The following is a 17,151-nucleotide window of genomic DNA, read 5'->3' on the forward strand; positions in this document are numbered from 1 at the left end:
ACGTAAATTTAAAGACAAGTTGGACCATGATCTTCAACTTTGTATGATTAAAATAATACTGTTTTTCACTCAATCTAACAGTCACCGCACTAAGTGCTCTCTTCTCCTCTAAATGTTTTGGATTATTATCTTTTGTATAAATCTGCCTCCATCTGGACGACTTCCTGATTTATCTTTCTGTTTCTCTTTCTGTTTACATCTTGAAGCCAAGATCACCGATATCATCTTAATTGCTGGGCAGACAATTTTCTTTCAATTATCATATTTTGACTAAAAAGCATTTAGAGATGAGAAAGTCCTCCTTTTTCTTTCTGCAAAGTTTTTTTTTTGCTCGCGTGCTGATTTATTCTTTCCTTGTTTTAGAGTGCAGAAGAAGACCACTTCAATGTCCCTGACGATACGCTCGTCATCACCCAAAACCTCCGAGGTGCTTCCTCATCGCTCGACCCTGGTGCAGTCCTTGTCTCAGCCCCCACTGCGGGTAAACACCAACATCACACATGAACTTCTACACATGATCAAAGACATGAAAATGTTCTTTCGCTGTCTGAAATGTCTCCACCTGTCCACAAAGCAAAGTTTGTGTTCTCTTCTAGATGCAGAGCCCAGTGTCGTCACTGTATGGTGGTGATGTGTCCGGCCCTCCTTATTTCACTAAGGTAAGTCTGCATACAACATAATACACATGGAAAATTAACAAACATTGTGCATATATGTGATTGCTGCAAGTCATTCCGGTACTATGATCATAATTATGCTGCTATATCAGCCTCGAGTCTTACCTGGCTGCAGGGATTTGCTTCCATTCAGCCTTAAAAGCATCAACCAGTTGGCTTTTCACCTCATCCTAAAGGTCTTAGATCTTTCCTAAGTCTGGTGGAGCAGCGAGTGCCTTCCCCAAACTGCTGCCACAAATATAGAAACCTACTATTGTCTAAAGTATTTTGTACGTTATACCCTTAAATGGAGCTGCGGGACTGAAGCTCAAACCATGAAAAACAGCCACAGATACGCACATACTTACATACGCTACATCATGCATGCAGTACATGCACGCATACATGCCCAGAACCTGATACACATGTCCTCAGACTCTCCGCCTTCCCATAATAACAGCGTGCGTTGCTGTGGCTTTCAGCAGTGGGGGTCAGATAAAAAATAAGACTTTGATGGGAGCTCCTCCTCCTCCGGCTTCACAACACCCTGCTCCAGCTCCAACTCTTCAATATTTCCCCCGGCAGACCCCCGACTCGCTCTCCCTCGGCGCTGTGTGTCTTGTGATGGCAGGGCTGAGACGGGCTGAGGCAGAGCTTCAAACGGGCCTGCCAAACCCATGAGGGTCAGGTCTCTTTCACTCTCATTCATTCAGTCAGGCCCGAAATCATTTTCCACTTCATTACAAAAATACATTTGTTTTTCTTCACCCCTCTCTGCACACCCACCTCCTTTAAAAAAAAACATCGCAGGCTTTAATCATCTCAATGAGAGGATGTTCGCCTCGAGTGAAGTCAGCACCATGATGTCACCCGCCAACACACCCACACACACACATACACGCACACACAATGTACAGTCCACCCTTAGTCTCTCCAAAATATACCAAAAAACACCCAGCGAGTGGCGCATTTATCCACACTGACACTGAGTGCTTCCTGCTGATGGAGACACCAGTCTATGTCGCTCCTCCGTCAGCTCCCATGTAGATGTTTTTTTTTAGTTAGGCAACACTGTAAGCTGTCATGGATTGATTGGACATGGGAGTTAACTTTGTAAGGAGGAGGTCTCAGGTTAGAGGTGGAGAGGGTGCTCCCTAAAACCAATATCAATGCCTAAAATCACACACTGACAGGTGAATTAAGAACAGTAGATGAAGGTGTAAATGCTAACAATAACCATACTGCAGAGTTTAATATATTTAGTCCATTATATTAACAGCTATTTACTATTAAGTAAATGAGTGTCTTTTTTTTTTTTTTTTTTTTTTTTTAGCTTTACACAACTTTTCCAGTCTTTTGTTGACCTTGTCCCAACTTTTTTGAGACGTGTTGCTGGCATCAAATTCAAATTAAGCATATTTTTTCATAAAACAATACAATTTCTATGTTTCAACATTTGATATGTTATCTCCGGTCTATTTTCAATTAAATGTGGGCTAGGTTGTTGTTTTTTAGGCTTCCAGACATTCACATCTGTCAATGATAATAAACACATGTTGAAAAGCACGACTTAAATTTAACAACCTGTCAAATACAACATGCACTTTCAGTTCATCATTGTCTAAATATTTAAGAAACTAATTAATCGATTTCATTAATTCATCAAGGTTTTTTTTTAAGTGTCCACTTTGTAACGGCTGTTTGGAACAAAACAGATGTTCAGTTTCGGCTGAGGTTAAAATAAATGGACTAAGTAAGTGAGATGCACAAAACTAATGCGAAAGATAGATCCAATCAAACATCAGCGGATTTCAGGTTCTCAGAGGAAAGCATCTTTGCATTCTGTAAAATTATCTGTAAAGTTGTAAAGAATCATGTTAGCCAAAACAAAACCAGCAAAAATGTATTGTATGATCTAAAGTGTACAAATAGGATGGTGATTCCTGATTGGAGAGGACACTGGAAGACACTTCCTTCACTGAAAAATGGTTTAATTCAACATACTGTCCTGTTTCCTGTCATTAGTGTCCGCTAGTATGTCAGTTTTTCAAACCTTCACCCCTCACTCGGTCTCCATGTCACCTGTCTCAAGAGGATTTATCCTTTTCATTACTGGTTTCAGTCTCCTCTCATGTCCTCATCATCTGTCACCGACTCACTCCTTCTTCTCATTGCCTCTCTCTTATTTTTTTATCGGCTCTCTGGCTCCTCGATCCTCCCTGTGTGCAGCTCCTGCACAATGCCCAGGCCTCTGAGGGCCAGGTGGTGGTCCTGGAGTGCCGGGTCCGGGGGGGCCCTCCTCTGCAGGTCCGATGGTACCGACAGGGAAACGAGATCCTGGACTCGCCTGATTTTCGAATTCTCCAGAAAAGTGAGACACACTCAAAAACATGTTGTGGCTTAATGATTTTTAAATTTGAACACACATACATGCTAATAAACAAAATATCTCTACTTTTGTCTTCCTGTGTGTCTGTGAATCAGAGCCTCGATCTGCAGCTGAGCCAGGTATGTCGCCTTGGTTCCTCCCAGGTCTATCACAGTCTGACTCTGCTTTCATGTTTCTAACCGCAGTCAGCAGTTCAAAGTAGTAATGGATTACAAGCTTTGTCTGGAGACTCAAAGTGAGCTGCAGCTTTGGTCATGACTACATCAGATCACATGTTAATAAGTGTGTGTCTCACAGTACACTCATTATCACATCTACTCCAGTCAGAGGGAGTCCCTGAGAAAGTCTGAGAGAAACCCCAACACATAAACACACAAAGTCACAGATAAACAATGACACGCATGCTGATTTCTGTCCAATATTTCCCACCTGCGTGAGTCAGGGGTCATTTCAGGTGTTTCTTTTGAGGCCGTGAGTGACTCAGACGTCGCTGAACATCTGCGCTGCAGTGTGTCTGTTCCTTCAAGAATAGTTACATTCACTAGTTCGTCTTCTCTCTGCTATCTGTAGTGCTGCTCTAAATAGTGACTCACCAGTCGACGTGACATATCCATCATCAGGCCTCAGCGTTCATGACTTGTCTATCTGATGTCTCTATTGAATTTTATTACAAGTGTCAACATGTCACTTCGTTCCGTACTTACAACTGTCTTAACTGCACCGATCATCATGACCTACGTCTGTCAACATATCTAACTTCTAGCATCATAAACTGTTTGTAAAGGTGCACTGATGTTTTTTTTTTTTTTTTTTAGAGGAGATCTGCACCCTGGTGATCTCCGAGGCCTTTCCAGAGGACGGAGGTCTGTTCTGCTGCACAGCGTCCAACCCCTACGGGTCCGTCAACAGCACGGCCCAGCTCAGCGTCACTCCAGGTGAGTCCCACACAGACTGCGAGAGACGGTCAGGTCAGCGTGCTCGATTGGTACGAGGCAGCGTCTGAGCTGAATGTTGGGCGTGCCTTGAAATGTTCTTTTCTTTTCCGTTTACAAAGTCTCAATAACTAATTTGGCACATATGTCATGGCAATTTTGATAACTTCCTGACAAGACTTTTTCTAAACCTTATTATGTTAACAGTTTTTGTTTTCAAGCTTTAGTTACAGATGATGGAGGCGAACATGTTGATGATGGTGGATTTCCAACTAATATCACACTAAAGCATGTAATGCACCCGTCAGTCCACTAGACCAGTGGTTCTCAACTGGTTTAGAATCAGGACCCACATGTGTCCTAGTCATTAAGTCATCGCCCAAATTTTTTTTGAAAAATAGTGCGTAATACTCAACAACTTGATTTACTGTTAAAAACATGAAATAAAGAAAAAAAATAGAAATGAAAAGACAACTTACCTAAATCTTCAGATATAAGTTTTTCAAACCTCTTGTTCATCAAGTTTCAAGAATCTAAATTGAACTGTGTGAAATATGAAATAAAAAGGCAGACTTATTGAATCATAACCTTGTTTATAAATGCTCGTATGAGAGCTAACTACTTTAGCTTCGATTGTTACCGTCAAACAGGTCTTTCATAAGCTTTTATTTTGAAGTCTGAAGACTTCAAAATACGTTTGTCTTTATTTTCTCCAACTTTTTGTTTCCCAGCACACACTTAAAGACCCACTCAAAATAGCCTCACAACCCACTTTTGGGTCTAAGCCCACCAGTTGAGAAGCACTGCACGAGATGATACTGTGCCAGTCTCATGTTTTGCATCACCCAGGTGTGAAAAGTAAAATCCTTAAGATTTAGGCACCAAAACCACCTGGTTAGGTTTAGGAAAAGATCACCGTTTGGGTTCAAATAAGTAATTTCCACAAGTAATGTTACATAAAGTACGCAATGTAAGTTCAATATGTAATGTAAGTTACTTACTTATGTTAGTAAAAAGAAATCCACATTGACTTTTGTTTTCTTATGGACTTGAACACCGTTTGTCTCGGTGAAAGTCCTGCACTTGTTGAATCCAACCACCTCCAACCTCCTCACTATGCAGACTTAATCACTGTACTGACCTCATGACCTCATTCTTTGATGCTGGTCATACATGTGTGTATTTTTCTCGCTTGACTAAACTTGACACTGACATGATATTGTCCAGTGGACTGCCGATTTTATTAATACAAGCTTTGGCATGATACCAGCTTTGAATTTGATTGGAAATCCAGTGGTGATGGCCCAGACTCTCCACTATAAAATTAAACCATTTTTATTTTTCCAGAACCAAAGTAATCTGGCAGATGAATCAGAGCTTGTTCATTACACCAACATCTGATAGTTCAGTAGTTTACTGGAAGTCCTGAAGTTTGGGGTCATTTATCAAAGTTTGTACGGTTTGTTGTAACAAGATGACCATCTTTTGTTTTGTGTTTTATTGTGTAGTCTGTACAAGAGGAAGGTGAGAGGTGTGAGTGCAGCAGGACACATATTTCTGTGTAATCTCACACACAGTATGGCCTCTGCACAGTTCAGGACTCACTGCACTGTTTAAAGGAAAGGCTGAATAAACAGGAACTGCATCAGCCTGACTGGATCCAGCTGCTGCTTCAGATCTGATCATCATGATACAGTGTGTGTGTGTGTGTGTGTGTGTGTGTGTGTGTGTGTGTGTGTGTGTGTGTGTGTGTGTGTGTGTGTGTGTGTGTGTGTGTGTGTGTGTGTGTGTGTGTATGTGTGTGTGTCAAGGTATGCGGTGACTACAAGAAAAACTAAACATTTCCCTCTCTCCTCTTGTTTGTTTCCCTCAGCAGCCGAGGACTCCTCCAGTAATGGCATGTCTGGTGATAGCTCAGGGTTTGAGGATGCGGCGGCCTTCCCTCCTCCTCCCCCACCCACTGAGATCAGCCTCCTGGAGCTGCCACCCAAGATGCTGCCTCAGCCCGGCACCGAGGCTTTCCATCTGAATAAGCTGGAGATCTGGCCCAGTGTGTCGACTCTGCCTCCGGTGCAGATGAGCTCAGAGGTGGAGGGCAAAGAGAGAGGGTCTGTGTGGAACGGCCGACCCCCGAGTCCTCCGTCACCTCCGAGGCTTCCTAAAGAGACACTCCCGCCCCCACCTCCGCCCCCACCTCCGCCTCCACCGCTGCCACAGTCCTACCCTGCCACAAATGTCCCAGTCACAGTCCCAAGTCCAGCCAACGTGCCACCAGACTCACCTCCTACCATAGGCAAGCTGTCTCCATCCCCGGGGAAGGATGGTCCTCCGCTGCCTACCAAGCCCAAACCAAAGCTGTGAGTACTTGTCGTGTCCCTGTGTGTCTGTGTCCCCTGGGGGCAGGCCAGTCGCTGGGGAGGGCTCGTGGGAGGGAAACAGACTGGGAGTTGTGTCTGAGGTGTGGTGGAAATGATAGTGTTGTGTCTCAGCTGTGTGAAAGCGTTAAAAGGGGGGAATCCCAGGCCTTTTTCAGAACAAAAACATTCCCCTGCCTTTATGTCGGCATCAGCGTGGCATCGTGTGTGCCAGGGCGAGTCTGCCGGCTGCTGTGTATCTCCGGCTGTAAACAGATCTGTGTGGCTTTTGCTGGATGGCTCCTATTGTCTGCGGCTGACCTTGGACAGCATGCCCGGCCCCGGACAGAGCCGCTGTGATTTTTCCTGAGCACCTTTCTGACAGCTCTGTAGGGATCAGGTAGGATGTCACTGTTATTAGATAAGAGCTCGGCAGTGAATGGCTTCGTTTTCAATAGTCCTGTGATGAGATGTCTGCAGTGAACAAGCCATGTGTGCATGGAGTTTATCTCGCTCTCTTTTTGCATTTTTTGGGGGGGAAAGATATAGCAGAGAAGAAATTATTCTTCTAACAAAAGAAATCTCTTTGAAAAAAAAACTGCACATTCAGATTCAAATCAGGGATGTTGTGATTACGTGGTTATCATCTGAATCCCCCAGACTTCCAGGAGGCCCCACATGCTCAAATATTTGTAGCATATTGTTTCAATAGTTTATTTTTCTTGTCTTAGTTTCTCTTTTTAACCATGCTAGCTATGCGGTTTTAGAGATGTCAGTGTTGGTCTGTTTGTCCACCACTTTGGTCCAAACTGAAATATCTTAAGAACTGTCAGATGAACAGTCAATACATTTTGTACAGACATTCATGATTCCCAGAGGATGAATCAAACTGACTTTAGTGATTGCCTGGATTTTCTTATAGCACCCCTGTGGGGTTGACATAGAGTAAACTATCTCAAAAACTATGATTTGGATTGACATTTAAGGTGCTATAGAAATCTATTCATGTTCCCCTCTGGATGAACCGAAAAAATATGGTGATCTTCTTGCTTCTAGCAGGTCACACTACTGTAGCAGCCAAACTATCCTGTAGATGTTAAATTAGAACCAAACGTTGTACAAACATTCATGGTTTCCAGATGATGAATCCTAAACTGACTTAAATTATCCCTTAAATTAATTTCGCGCAACCATGAGGCTGCAATATTTGGAGAGATTGCTGTCAAACTTGGTGCACATTCATGGTAGCCAGAGGATGGTTACGAGAACTTGAATCTGATCTGGAACCATCATCATGTTTACATGTTGATTGTTGCTTTATTGTGGACTGAAACACGCTGTCCTGGGTTTGTTCTGTCCAACCACCTCTGACCTCCACCCTCCCTTTGTTCTATGTCACAAGATTTTTTTTCAACCCACGCTGCATAACGCAGAGGGTACCATGTGCGAATCTCTCTGACGCCAACTCTTGTGACAACTCAGCAGTATTTGACACCCTAGGAATGAAGACAGGCTGGATTTTAAGTCTTTTTTTTTTACACTCCTAATTTGACCTTTTAGTTTGGGAAAATCTGCTCAGATTGGAATTTTTTTTGCTGAAGTTTCTCGGCAGTATGATGACTTTCTCTAAACAGAATGATCCAGTCAGTGTCCGAGCAGAATCAGATTAGCCAAGATGTTGCTGTTGCTTATGTCAGGCTGCATGCAGACCAGAGTTTTGTTCAGTTTGGTTTCAGTGCAGTGAAGCTCGGCTCTTGCATCGCACAGTCCGGCATGTCTACTGGATTTGATTCCTGCTCGTGGGTGCTGCTGTTGCATATCTGTTCATATAAACGTTATGACTTGTTAATTCTGTGCTTCCAGAGCTGCGAATTTAATGAAAATGGAGACAGAAAATAACAGGTAAATATTTGGCTGTTAGGGTGACGCTCTGGATTTAGTTTGAGCCGCATGTACTTGACCCTTTATTCATTAAAGGACCTGTGTGTAGGATTTACAAGAATCTACGGGCAAGACTGGAATATAATATCATTATTATGTTTTCATTCATGTATGATCACCTGAAACTAAGATTTGTTTTACTTTCATTACATTAGAATAAGCCCTGTAAGTCTACACAGGGAGTGGGTCTTCTTCCACGGAGGCTGCCATGTTGTTCCGCCATGTTTCTACAGTAGTCCTGAAGGGTCAAACATAACACTAGTTACAGAGAGGAAATTCTGCAATTTTTATTTGGAGTTATTTGTATGGTTGAAATGGCAGATTGAGGGATGTTCAGTCAGTAGCAATCGGCCACCTCACCACTAGATGCAATTAAATCCTACACACCGCTCATGACAAAAATGACAAAATGACTTAAAAATAAAAACAGAATTACAACGCAGGTTCATAATTCAGCAACGACAAACTAATTTAATTGTTTGTTTGTCGAAAGGATGCATACTTTTAATGGAACAAATGAAACTTAGTTACTCTTATTGTAGTTCACATTTAGCATTTTTCAAGATAAATTAATGCAAAGGAGAAATTTATGAATACTTTTTCTTTGTGGCATTTTAAAATATCTTTAAACTAGCTTATGGATTTCTCAAACAGACATGAGATCAGTCTTATGATATGACAAAGGATAAAAATAAGTACTGACCTTAATTTTCAAATCAGATATGCACAATTCTGTGTACTGTAGCTTAATGTATGAGGAACTCTGGGTTTTATTTCTTGCTTACATTTGGGCTTTCTCCGAGTCACAGGATAACACGAGAGCAGCTTCTCTCTGAATTTTCCCACAATAACAACATGAATATGAGACAAGAGACAATCAGCTCCCCGCTGTGAAGCAATTAGGAAGCGTGCCCCTCCATCCCCCCCTTTAAATTCTGTAATTACACAGTAAAAACAGCAGCCCTGCCATTAGCCAAAGGTCATGTCTCTGCCAGACAAGTAGCCTGTACGAACGGAGGCCGACCTCTCCCAGCCTGAAGCCCCCCGAGCTTCTCGTTCAGTTCGTGGCATCCTGTTTGTCGCGTGGCACATCCCGCACAGCCTCATTTATCGTTTCTTGTCTGGTGGCCACATGCAGCTGTGAAACCCCAACAGAGCACTTTGAGAAGTAATCCCATGTTTTACAGGAGTTCTTTTTAATAAGACCTTCTAACAAACTAGTGTGTTAAACTGCTATAAATTCAATGAACAGAGTGGAAACTATGACCCTAATGTGTTGTTCGTTTAAAATAAGGCGATATTATAGCTTTTACTTAATTGCATTTGCATAAAGGCAGCAGGGATCAGTATGGATTAATTTTATTATCGGAGGGGGCAGTTCATTTAGCTGCAGGGATAAGTGTCTAGACTTTAATACCTCTTTCTAGTCTGAGGTTTTTTTGGAGTGGTGTGCGTTTAAGCTTTTACTCCCGAGTGAAAAAGTACAATTACAACCATAACACGGGTGTTTATATTGATTGGAGAGATGTGCTCATGTTCACAAATCTAGAATAAATGGTTGTAAGTCACAGGAATAACACCCCGGGAGCCCATGTTAGGGGTGATTCTTTGCTTCCATAACACAGAGCTGATGAGGTGGAGGAAGTCGTTGTGTGACTTGGCAGGCAGGAGGGAGGGTCTCCTGCAGTAGGAGACCTGAGCTGTGAAAACAGACCTGCTGTTTTTCTGTGCTGGAGGAAGAGAGAGCAGGGCCGGTAGGTATTTGGGTTTGATGCCCGGCGTTGATGCCAGACATCAGCATAAGAATCAAAGGAAATTCTCAGGGGAGAGGCTTGGGTTGGATCTCAACCAAGGTCCGGGTGTGGAGAGAAGCAAAGCCTTTTTCCACAAGGTAGTGAGAAGCAAGCTGGGAGCTTTATCCCATCCAATGTTCATCTGGAATTGGGCTTTTTCAAAGTGTTTCTACACACAGACACAAACAATATTTAAGTTCTGTGCTGTATTTGGTGACTGTGATAGACGTGTTATTTTCAGACTACTATAAGCAGGATAAAATTAACTATGAGCCTGTGTTTTGGTTGCCCTCTCATAAACTGCTTCAAGGATTAAACACACAAAGCAAAAATGTTTTGCTAAAATGACCTATTGCTTGGAGCAGATGTGTTATGTAAGGCAGCCAGAAGTTATCTTGGCGTTGGAGCCCATTTGATTGTGTGAGCCGGTCGGGAAAATAAACCCGTGTTCCTGTGGAAGGGTCTAAATAAAGATTTTAAAGCTACTGTGTGGCAGTGAGACATGCTCGGAGAGGATACTTTGAGACGAGCAGTAACTCATGTTGTATCTCAGCATTAGGACACGGCCATGTTGGACTGAGTTATGTTCTGTGTTCCCGATGACATACTTCCCTTTGTAAACAAACAAATAGTGCTCTTACATGTTTGGATTCTTACTTGTGTAGTGCTGGAATTTTTACAGCGCAGTGTTGTTTCAAATCGTTCAGCATTGACCGGAAATAACCTCAGTATGTGAACACATCACCCGCCAAAATAACTGCAGCTTTAATTATTTTACCCAGAAATGAACGTGTTTTCGTGCCCTTTGTTTAATACACTCAATAAACACACTGATTCTTTCACCCAGCAGCAGTTGTGAAAATTAAACACTTTTGTGTGGCGTACAGGAACAGCGGCCCCTTCTTAATACGCCTCAATTTAAAAAAAATTATTTATGTCAGTGGCCCCGCCCCTTCCCCCACGTAGCCATGATGGCGGCCGTTTATGGGAGAAAGTGTTACAGTATTTCACACTTATTTTTTGGACCCTTTTGAGTGCATCATCTTGGTACATTCCATGATTCTGTACTTGACAGTGTGAACGCACTTATACACTCAAAATAGTGACTGTTAGTATGTAAGTACACTGTTTGTAACACAACAATGGTCTCTTGTGATTCAACAACACAACTGCCCTCTGTTCAGGGCTCTCTGGGGTTTAACCGTATATACACATATCGTGACAGAGCGATAACACCTGGAGTTTGTAAATCTGTGTGTGTGCACTTATTCAAATGTTTCTGTGTTGATGAATGAGGTGTCAGAGCTGCTGGTGTTCAGTTTCAGTTTTTTTTTTTACATTGATAAAGGTTCATGGTGGCCTAATATGACGCTGTTGTGATGAGGGACAAAAATTGTGGTGATGATTGATGCAATAAATATGACACAGCAACTAAAGCACGGTAGAGAACAACCGAAACAAGACAGAGCAGAAGACACTGCAGCACGATGAAGGTGTGACCACCGTGATAATGAGGGAAAAGCGATCTATTATAGGTTTGTATGTGTGGGTGGGCGTCACACCGAGCACGACTACCAGACGCAACAATTATCCTCGAACCGTTCCACAGCACTAATCTCTCCCTCATAAGCCAGGAATCAACTTGACAGATGAAATTGTTCTCTTGCACGGATTTCATTCCACAAAGTGCTTCTTCTTCTTCTTCTCACTGGTAACGTTTCTGTGGGATGTTTTTTTTTCATGTAGCTACTCAGTATTTTACATTTTTACTCAGTATGATGAAAAACAGGCACTTAGCAGGACCTCAATTTAGCATTTTCCCACCACACTGATCTTGAAGCTGGTCAAGAAGGATTCAGGCTTAAGTTGTTTCTTCTGTTAGTTTGTTAAAGAGATGCTGAAATAACAACCGACTGACTGACTGACTGACTGGGTGATTTACAGCACATTGCATGAAGAAGGAGGGTAAAAAAAAAAGAGGGAGATAATAGTTGTGCGTGTGAATTTAAGCAGGCCAAAGACCTACTGAACATTCAGTAAGCAGTCCCTGCACTTAATTATAAATAGTTATTGGGAGCAGATATTTTAAGTGCGAGCAGAAGTAGCCGGGGTAAAGAAAGTAGATCTGCTTGTGTTAAGGGAGGAAGTGGAAAGTTTGGGGCTCCGAGGGAATTACACGGATGACAGCGTGGCAACAATTTTCTTTTCTGTAGTTATAGATGAGATAGTATACACACACACACACATGCACATGCACACGCACACGCACACGCACACACACACACACACACACACACACACAGAGGGACACACATAAACACACACAGGTGTTGGGCATTATTGCTGTAATCAATATCCGGACATAAGGCAAGGCAAGTTTATTTGTATAGCACGTTTCCACAACAAGGCAATTCAACATGCTTTACATAAAAACATTAAAAGCATCAACACATCATACAAAAGAAAAAAGACATAAAAAAATAATAAAAACAGTGATTAAAACCTTAAAATAAAAGAAACAAAAACAAGCTAAAATAGGATAAAGGTTACATTGCAGCGTAAGACATGAAATACTGAAATAAATTGCAGTCTTGTACAAGAAATTATTCAAGATCCTCAAATCTAGTTCAGTGAAAGCCCAAAGAAAAGTCTTCAGTCTTGATTTAAAGGAGCTCAGGGTTGCAGCCAACCTGCAGGTTTCTGGGAGTTTGTTCCAGATATGTGGAGCTTGAAAACTGAACACAGCTTCTCCGTGTTTAGTTTTGACTCTGGGGACAGAAAGCAGACGTGTCGACCTGAGGGGTCTGGATGGTTAATAAGGTAGCATCATCATTAATAAGAGTGAATCTGCAACAGGGTTCTGTGAAATGAATTGCACTAAAGGGTGAGTAACCCCAAACACACTCACAGCTGCTTATTGCAACAGTGTGTACGTGACACCATGCGTGTCACAACGTAAATGTTTCCAGGATCTACATGCTTACATACTGCAGTGATAAAGAGTGGCCTAATCCACGTTAATGCGGCCTGTATTGCCTGCAGCTTGGCCTTCTGCCCCTCTCAATCCACGTCCGCTGACATGACTGCCATACTGCTGGGATTAAAACCATTTCGGCTGCAGCTCCAAACCTCTTTAACCTCCGTGAGGTTGTTGTCAGGGGAGCAGCACACAAACTGAAGGCAACAAACGGCCATTCAGTCTCACACACACACTGAACTTCTGCTTGTGTGAAGCCGCAGCAGGTGACTGGTCATTGCTGTCAGTCACTTTGTATTTTTTCTGGCCTGTTGTATGGCATTTATTTAAAGCAGAATCTACTGTATGAGCTCTGTGTGTGTTGTATTGCTGAGCAAGGGGCCGAAGCTGCCAGCATTTGTCGCATATCTACTCTGTGACTCAGAGCTTCCTCTTTGCAGTGTGTTTGTGTTTACGAGGTGCAAGTCATGAACTCTCTAATGAAGTATTAACAATCACTTTCTTGTCGAGGTGTTGCTTGCGGTTTTATGGAAAGCAGGAAACATGCGCGTTAAAGAACCGCATATGGCTCCGGCTGCACACTGAGAGCTTCGCTTGTGGTTCGTTGTCATCAAACGTCTAATTACAAATGAAAGTAAAACACTGACTTGGATCAGTTCTCTAATGGATACCTTTGCTTTGGTGAATGTAGGCCACAGGGAGGGTTGGATTACAAGCAAATGAAGAAAAAAAAAAAAAGGGTAGAGACATGATGTTGAGAAAGAGATTTGTGCAACAGTATAAAAAGTGAAATGAAGTCAGTGGAGACACAAGAGAGAGCAGGAAAAGCAGATAATTTCACATCGGGCCCCGGAGTCAGAGATGGGCAGTCCTTAAAAGGACATGGGAGACACAGGATTGGCTGAGACGCGAGACCAACAAACCACTGGATTGGTCGGTGGGGCTAGAGTGACCTGCATGGAATGGAGAAACTTTCCAAATAAGGAAGAGAGTTGTGGGAGCTGACCTTCATCACGCAGAGAGAGAGGGAGCCAGGGAGTGGAGGGGGGGGGGGGGGGGGGGGGGGGGACGATGAAGAGACGCCCATGGGGGATGAGGGGAGACCACGGCTGTGTGATTGGGAGTTGACAGCATGGAAACTAACCGGCTTCAGTGGATCCAGCTCATAGAAAGCAGACTTGTGTTTCCCAGGAAAGAACAGCCTGGTATGTTAAACACTGAGAAACACACAGATAAATATACACACACACACACACACACACACACACACACACACACACACACACACACACACACACACACACTCAGAGAAAGACATTGTTTCCGGATGAGGTCAATCAACCTGTGATTAGATCCTCTCTAGTGGATGAGTGGTGAGTGTGGATGCACGTGTGGTATCTTAGACACACACTCTGTTCGACTCCCACTTGTGTATGTTGATTAGAGGGTGTAGTAATGTGTTTACGCTACTGACTGTAAATAAAAGTGGACGTAGCTTGAAATGAGCTATAAATGAGGGCGATGCGAAAGTGCCTTAAACCGCGATACCACTGGGCGCCACTAGAGGTTGACACCAAAGACTCCTGTTCAACTGGTCTCATGAAATTCTAAGTCAATAAAAATTTATCCAAGAGATATTTTCGTTAGCTAAAGTCACCCCTTGTTAGTTTTCTGGCGATCCATCTGAAAATAATCCCATCATTGATTATAAAATAAATTTGAAAAAGCAGTATTTTGGGGGCGTGTCTTTTTGATTGACAGGCCTGTGGTGCAGTCTGGTAATTTACGGCTATCGGTGGGCGGGACGTAGCATCATTGGGTTTTCCAATCAGATTGAGTCAGACTTTCTCCCTGGATGTCTGACCTTTCCCCAATAATCACACACTCACCAAACACACCCCACCAGACTGGATCCCTGACATCCCACCTCTCAACACACTCATAAATCACTCTGCAGCTCTAAAAATAGAGCCATTACACACAAAAATAGAATTTCCACAAAAAAGATTTGTTTCATGCCACAAAAATGAAGACGAAAATTATCTTGTTGAGAAATTGGATTCTTGTGACCATATTTGAGTGAATGAAAGTAGATCTTTTTGTGGTTGTGATGGCAGCGTTTGCACACACACAGCGACATTTGGAGTTTGTCCATTACTGAAATTATCCCAAAGGTCTAAAACAGCGCATGTTACATAAAACTATTATGTTCCATAAGCTTGGCGTGAAGATAATAGTTTCCCTCTGTGCTCCGTTAACATTTGAAGGGTAGATAGTGTTTCTGTGTGGCCCTATAAAGAATGTGGATTGTTATTTCCAGTCATGACCTGGTTTCAAATGTTACCTTTAACAATGGACAAATGTCATGATAGTGTTACCTGAAGCTTGTTCAGATGATTAATTTCTTCAATCTGTCTTTGACGCTCTCTCCTCAATCATTCTGTCGAACAGAAAGGCATTTAGATGTGGCCGTATTCTTTATCTTCAACTATTTTTGGTTCCTAACTGTCAAAGCGAAGTGCCTTGGTCAGCATACATGCCTCAGCTTTTATTCTGAAAGGGGCCTGTCTTTGGCAGGCTTTTATTGTGAATAGGAGGAGCTCGCAGACAGACTGACTCATGCAGGGAGAGGGAGAGAGGGAGAGCGGCTGCGTCTGTCACTGTCTGGCTGCTCAGCGCCTATATATGCTCCTCATACCTGGCAGCGCAGCACTGAGACACACTTCACTCCTGCAGGGAAAATATCTGCACCAAAGACCGCAGCGCTGAAGGTAAAACGTCTCTCTTATTCTCTTGTGTAGATCGACATTTAAATGAAGCAAACTTTTGAGCAGAAACCAGAAAGATGCTCCTCTTTAACTTTGAGCTGTCATAACGGAAACATTTTAAAAGTTATTTCTTTTAATTCATATTTTGAATGAAAAAAAGTTTTGGAGCTAAACTTTCTGAATCAGGGAGTAGAAGAAGAAAGAGAAGACAAATGACTGAGGTTGAATGAAGACTTTTTTTACATGTTCTCTTGCTGTACTGACTCGGCATGTTAATGTTTAAATCATATGTTTTCAGAGTGGGTGTGTGGTTTTTCTGCGAGTGTGATACCCATTCATTTGCCTGAGGCTCCAGAAAGGTAGCGAGTGTAGAGAGGAAGAGAAGAGAAGAAGGAGAGCGGCATCACTGTGAGCAAAGCAGGGAGTTTTCTTTTCCAGTCTGTGTTACAAACTGTGTTTATGTGTCGGGCTTGTCTTGTTTGCAGAGCTCCTTGGTGGAGTCACATGGATTAGTTAAGACAATACGGTCTGTTAGGTGAGAAAGCTTGTGTCTTACTCACATAGAACTCACTTTCTGCCTCGCTCTCTTTCCGTCTCTGGCTCTTCCTCCTCCTCCTCCTCCTCCTCTTCGTCCTCCTCTCCCTCAGCTCCTGCTGCTAATCCCATTTGATGGCGATGTCTTTCCCACTCCAATCCAGAGAAGAATGTCTTCAGCATTCCAGCTATAGAGAAAGAAAAAAGAAAAAAAAAAAAAAAACACTCCGCGTCTGACTCGGACAGGCGGAGGAGTGAGGGCGAAGAGGGATGGATGGAGGTGTGCAAAGAAAAAACTCACTGATTTTGGAGAGCTCTCTTCACCTCTTCCACTTGGATATGAAATATGAGCCCAGATTGGTGGGGTGGGGGGGATAATAGTGAAAGAAAGAAAGTAGGGCAGAGAGAAAGTGGCTGATCGGAGCAGGCCTCTGAGCTGCTGGTGTGGCTGGAATAAGAAAAACGCTCTGTGCTACGCTCTAAAGAGGTGGTGGGGGGGTGAAAGGAAAACAGTCTGGTTCTGTTTTATGTGGTGTGTGTGCAATTAGAGCCAAAGAGAAGGAAGGGGGGAGGGGTACCCGGGGAGGAGTGGGGTTGAAAATAAAGTGGAGGACATGAGGAGAACAAAGGCTGAGGGGACGATAGATCATGTTGACATGGAGGGATGTGAGTGATGGACAGCGGGGAGTGTGTGTTCCCTGGTTTCAGACAGGCCTGTGAGATTGTATTGACATGTTCCTGGAAAATTGGAGCGGTTCCTTCACTGGTCGGCTTGTGAAAGCGGAGCAGGCAGACGTGAACGGGAGA

At 43.0% G+C, this 17,151-nt stretch overlaps 1 protein-coding gene across 7 annotated transcripts in view; it reads left to right on the forward strand.

The window, feature by feature from the left end:
- The window catches only part of palld (palladin, cytoskeletal associated protein), a 54,161-nt gene that overhangs the window by 22,006 nt on the left and 15,004 nt on the right, over window positions 1-17,151 (forward strand). For 5 of the 7 annotated variants that reach the window (XM_069150721.1, XM_069150723.1, XM_069150725.1 and 2 more), the window contains 7 exons: window positions 364-481; window positions 597-659; window positions 2,886-3,027; window positions 3,141-3,164; window positions 3,861-3,980; window positions 5,851-6,334; window positions 8,195-8,233. In XM_069150721.1, coding sequence (XP_069006822.1) covers window positions 364-481; window positions 597-659; window positions 2,886-3,027; window positions 3,141-3,164; window positions 3,861-3,980; window positions 5,851-6,334; window positions 8,195-8,233 — 990 coding nt within the window. The remainder of the gene's footprint in view (window positions 1-363; window positions 482-596; window positions 660-2,885; window positions 3,028-3,140; window positions 3,165-3,860; window positions 3,981-5,850; window positions 6,335-8,194; window positions 8,234-17,151) is intronic. The other 2 variants (XM_069150722.1, XM_069150724.1) reach the window with 2 other exon arrangements.

The sequence above is a fragment of the Embiotoca jacksoni genome, unplaced genomic scaffold (genome assembly GCF_022577435.1).
Source record: "Embiotoca jacksoni isolate LCO1_2020_lvr unplaced genomic scaffold, fEmbJac1.0.p SCAF_16, whole genome shotgun sequence".
In the NCBI taxonomy this organism is placed as follows: Eukaryota; Metazoa; Chordata; class Actinopteri; family Embiotocidae; genus Embiotoca; species Embiotoca jacksoni.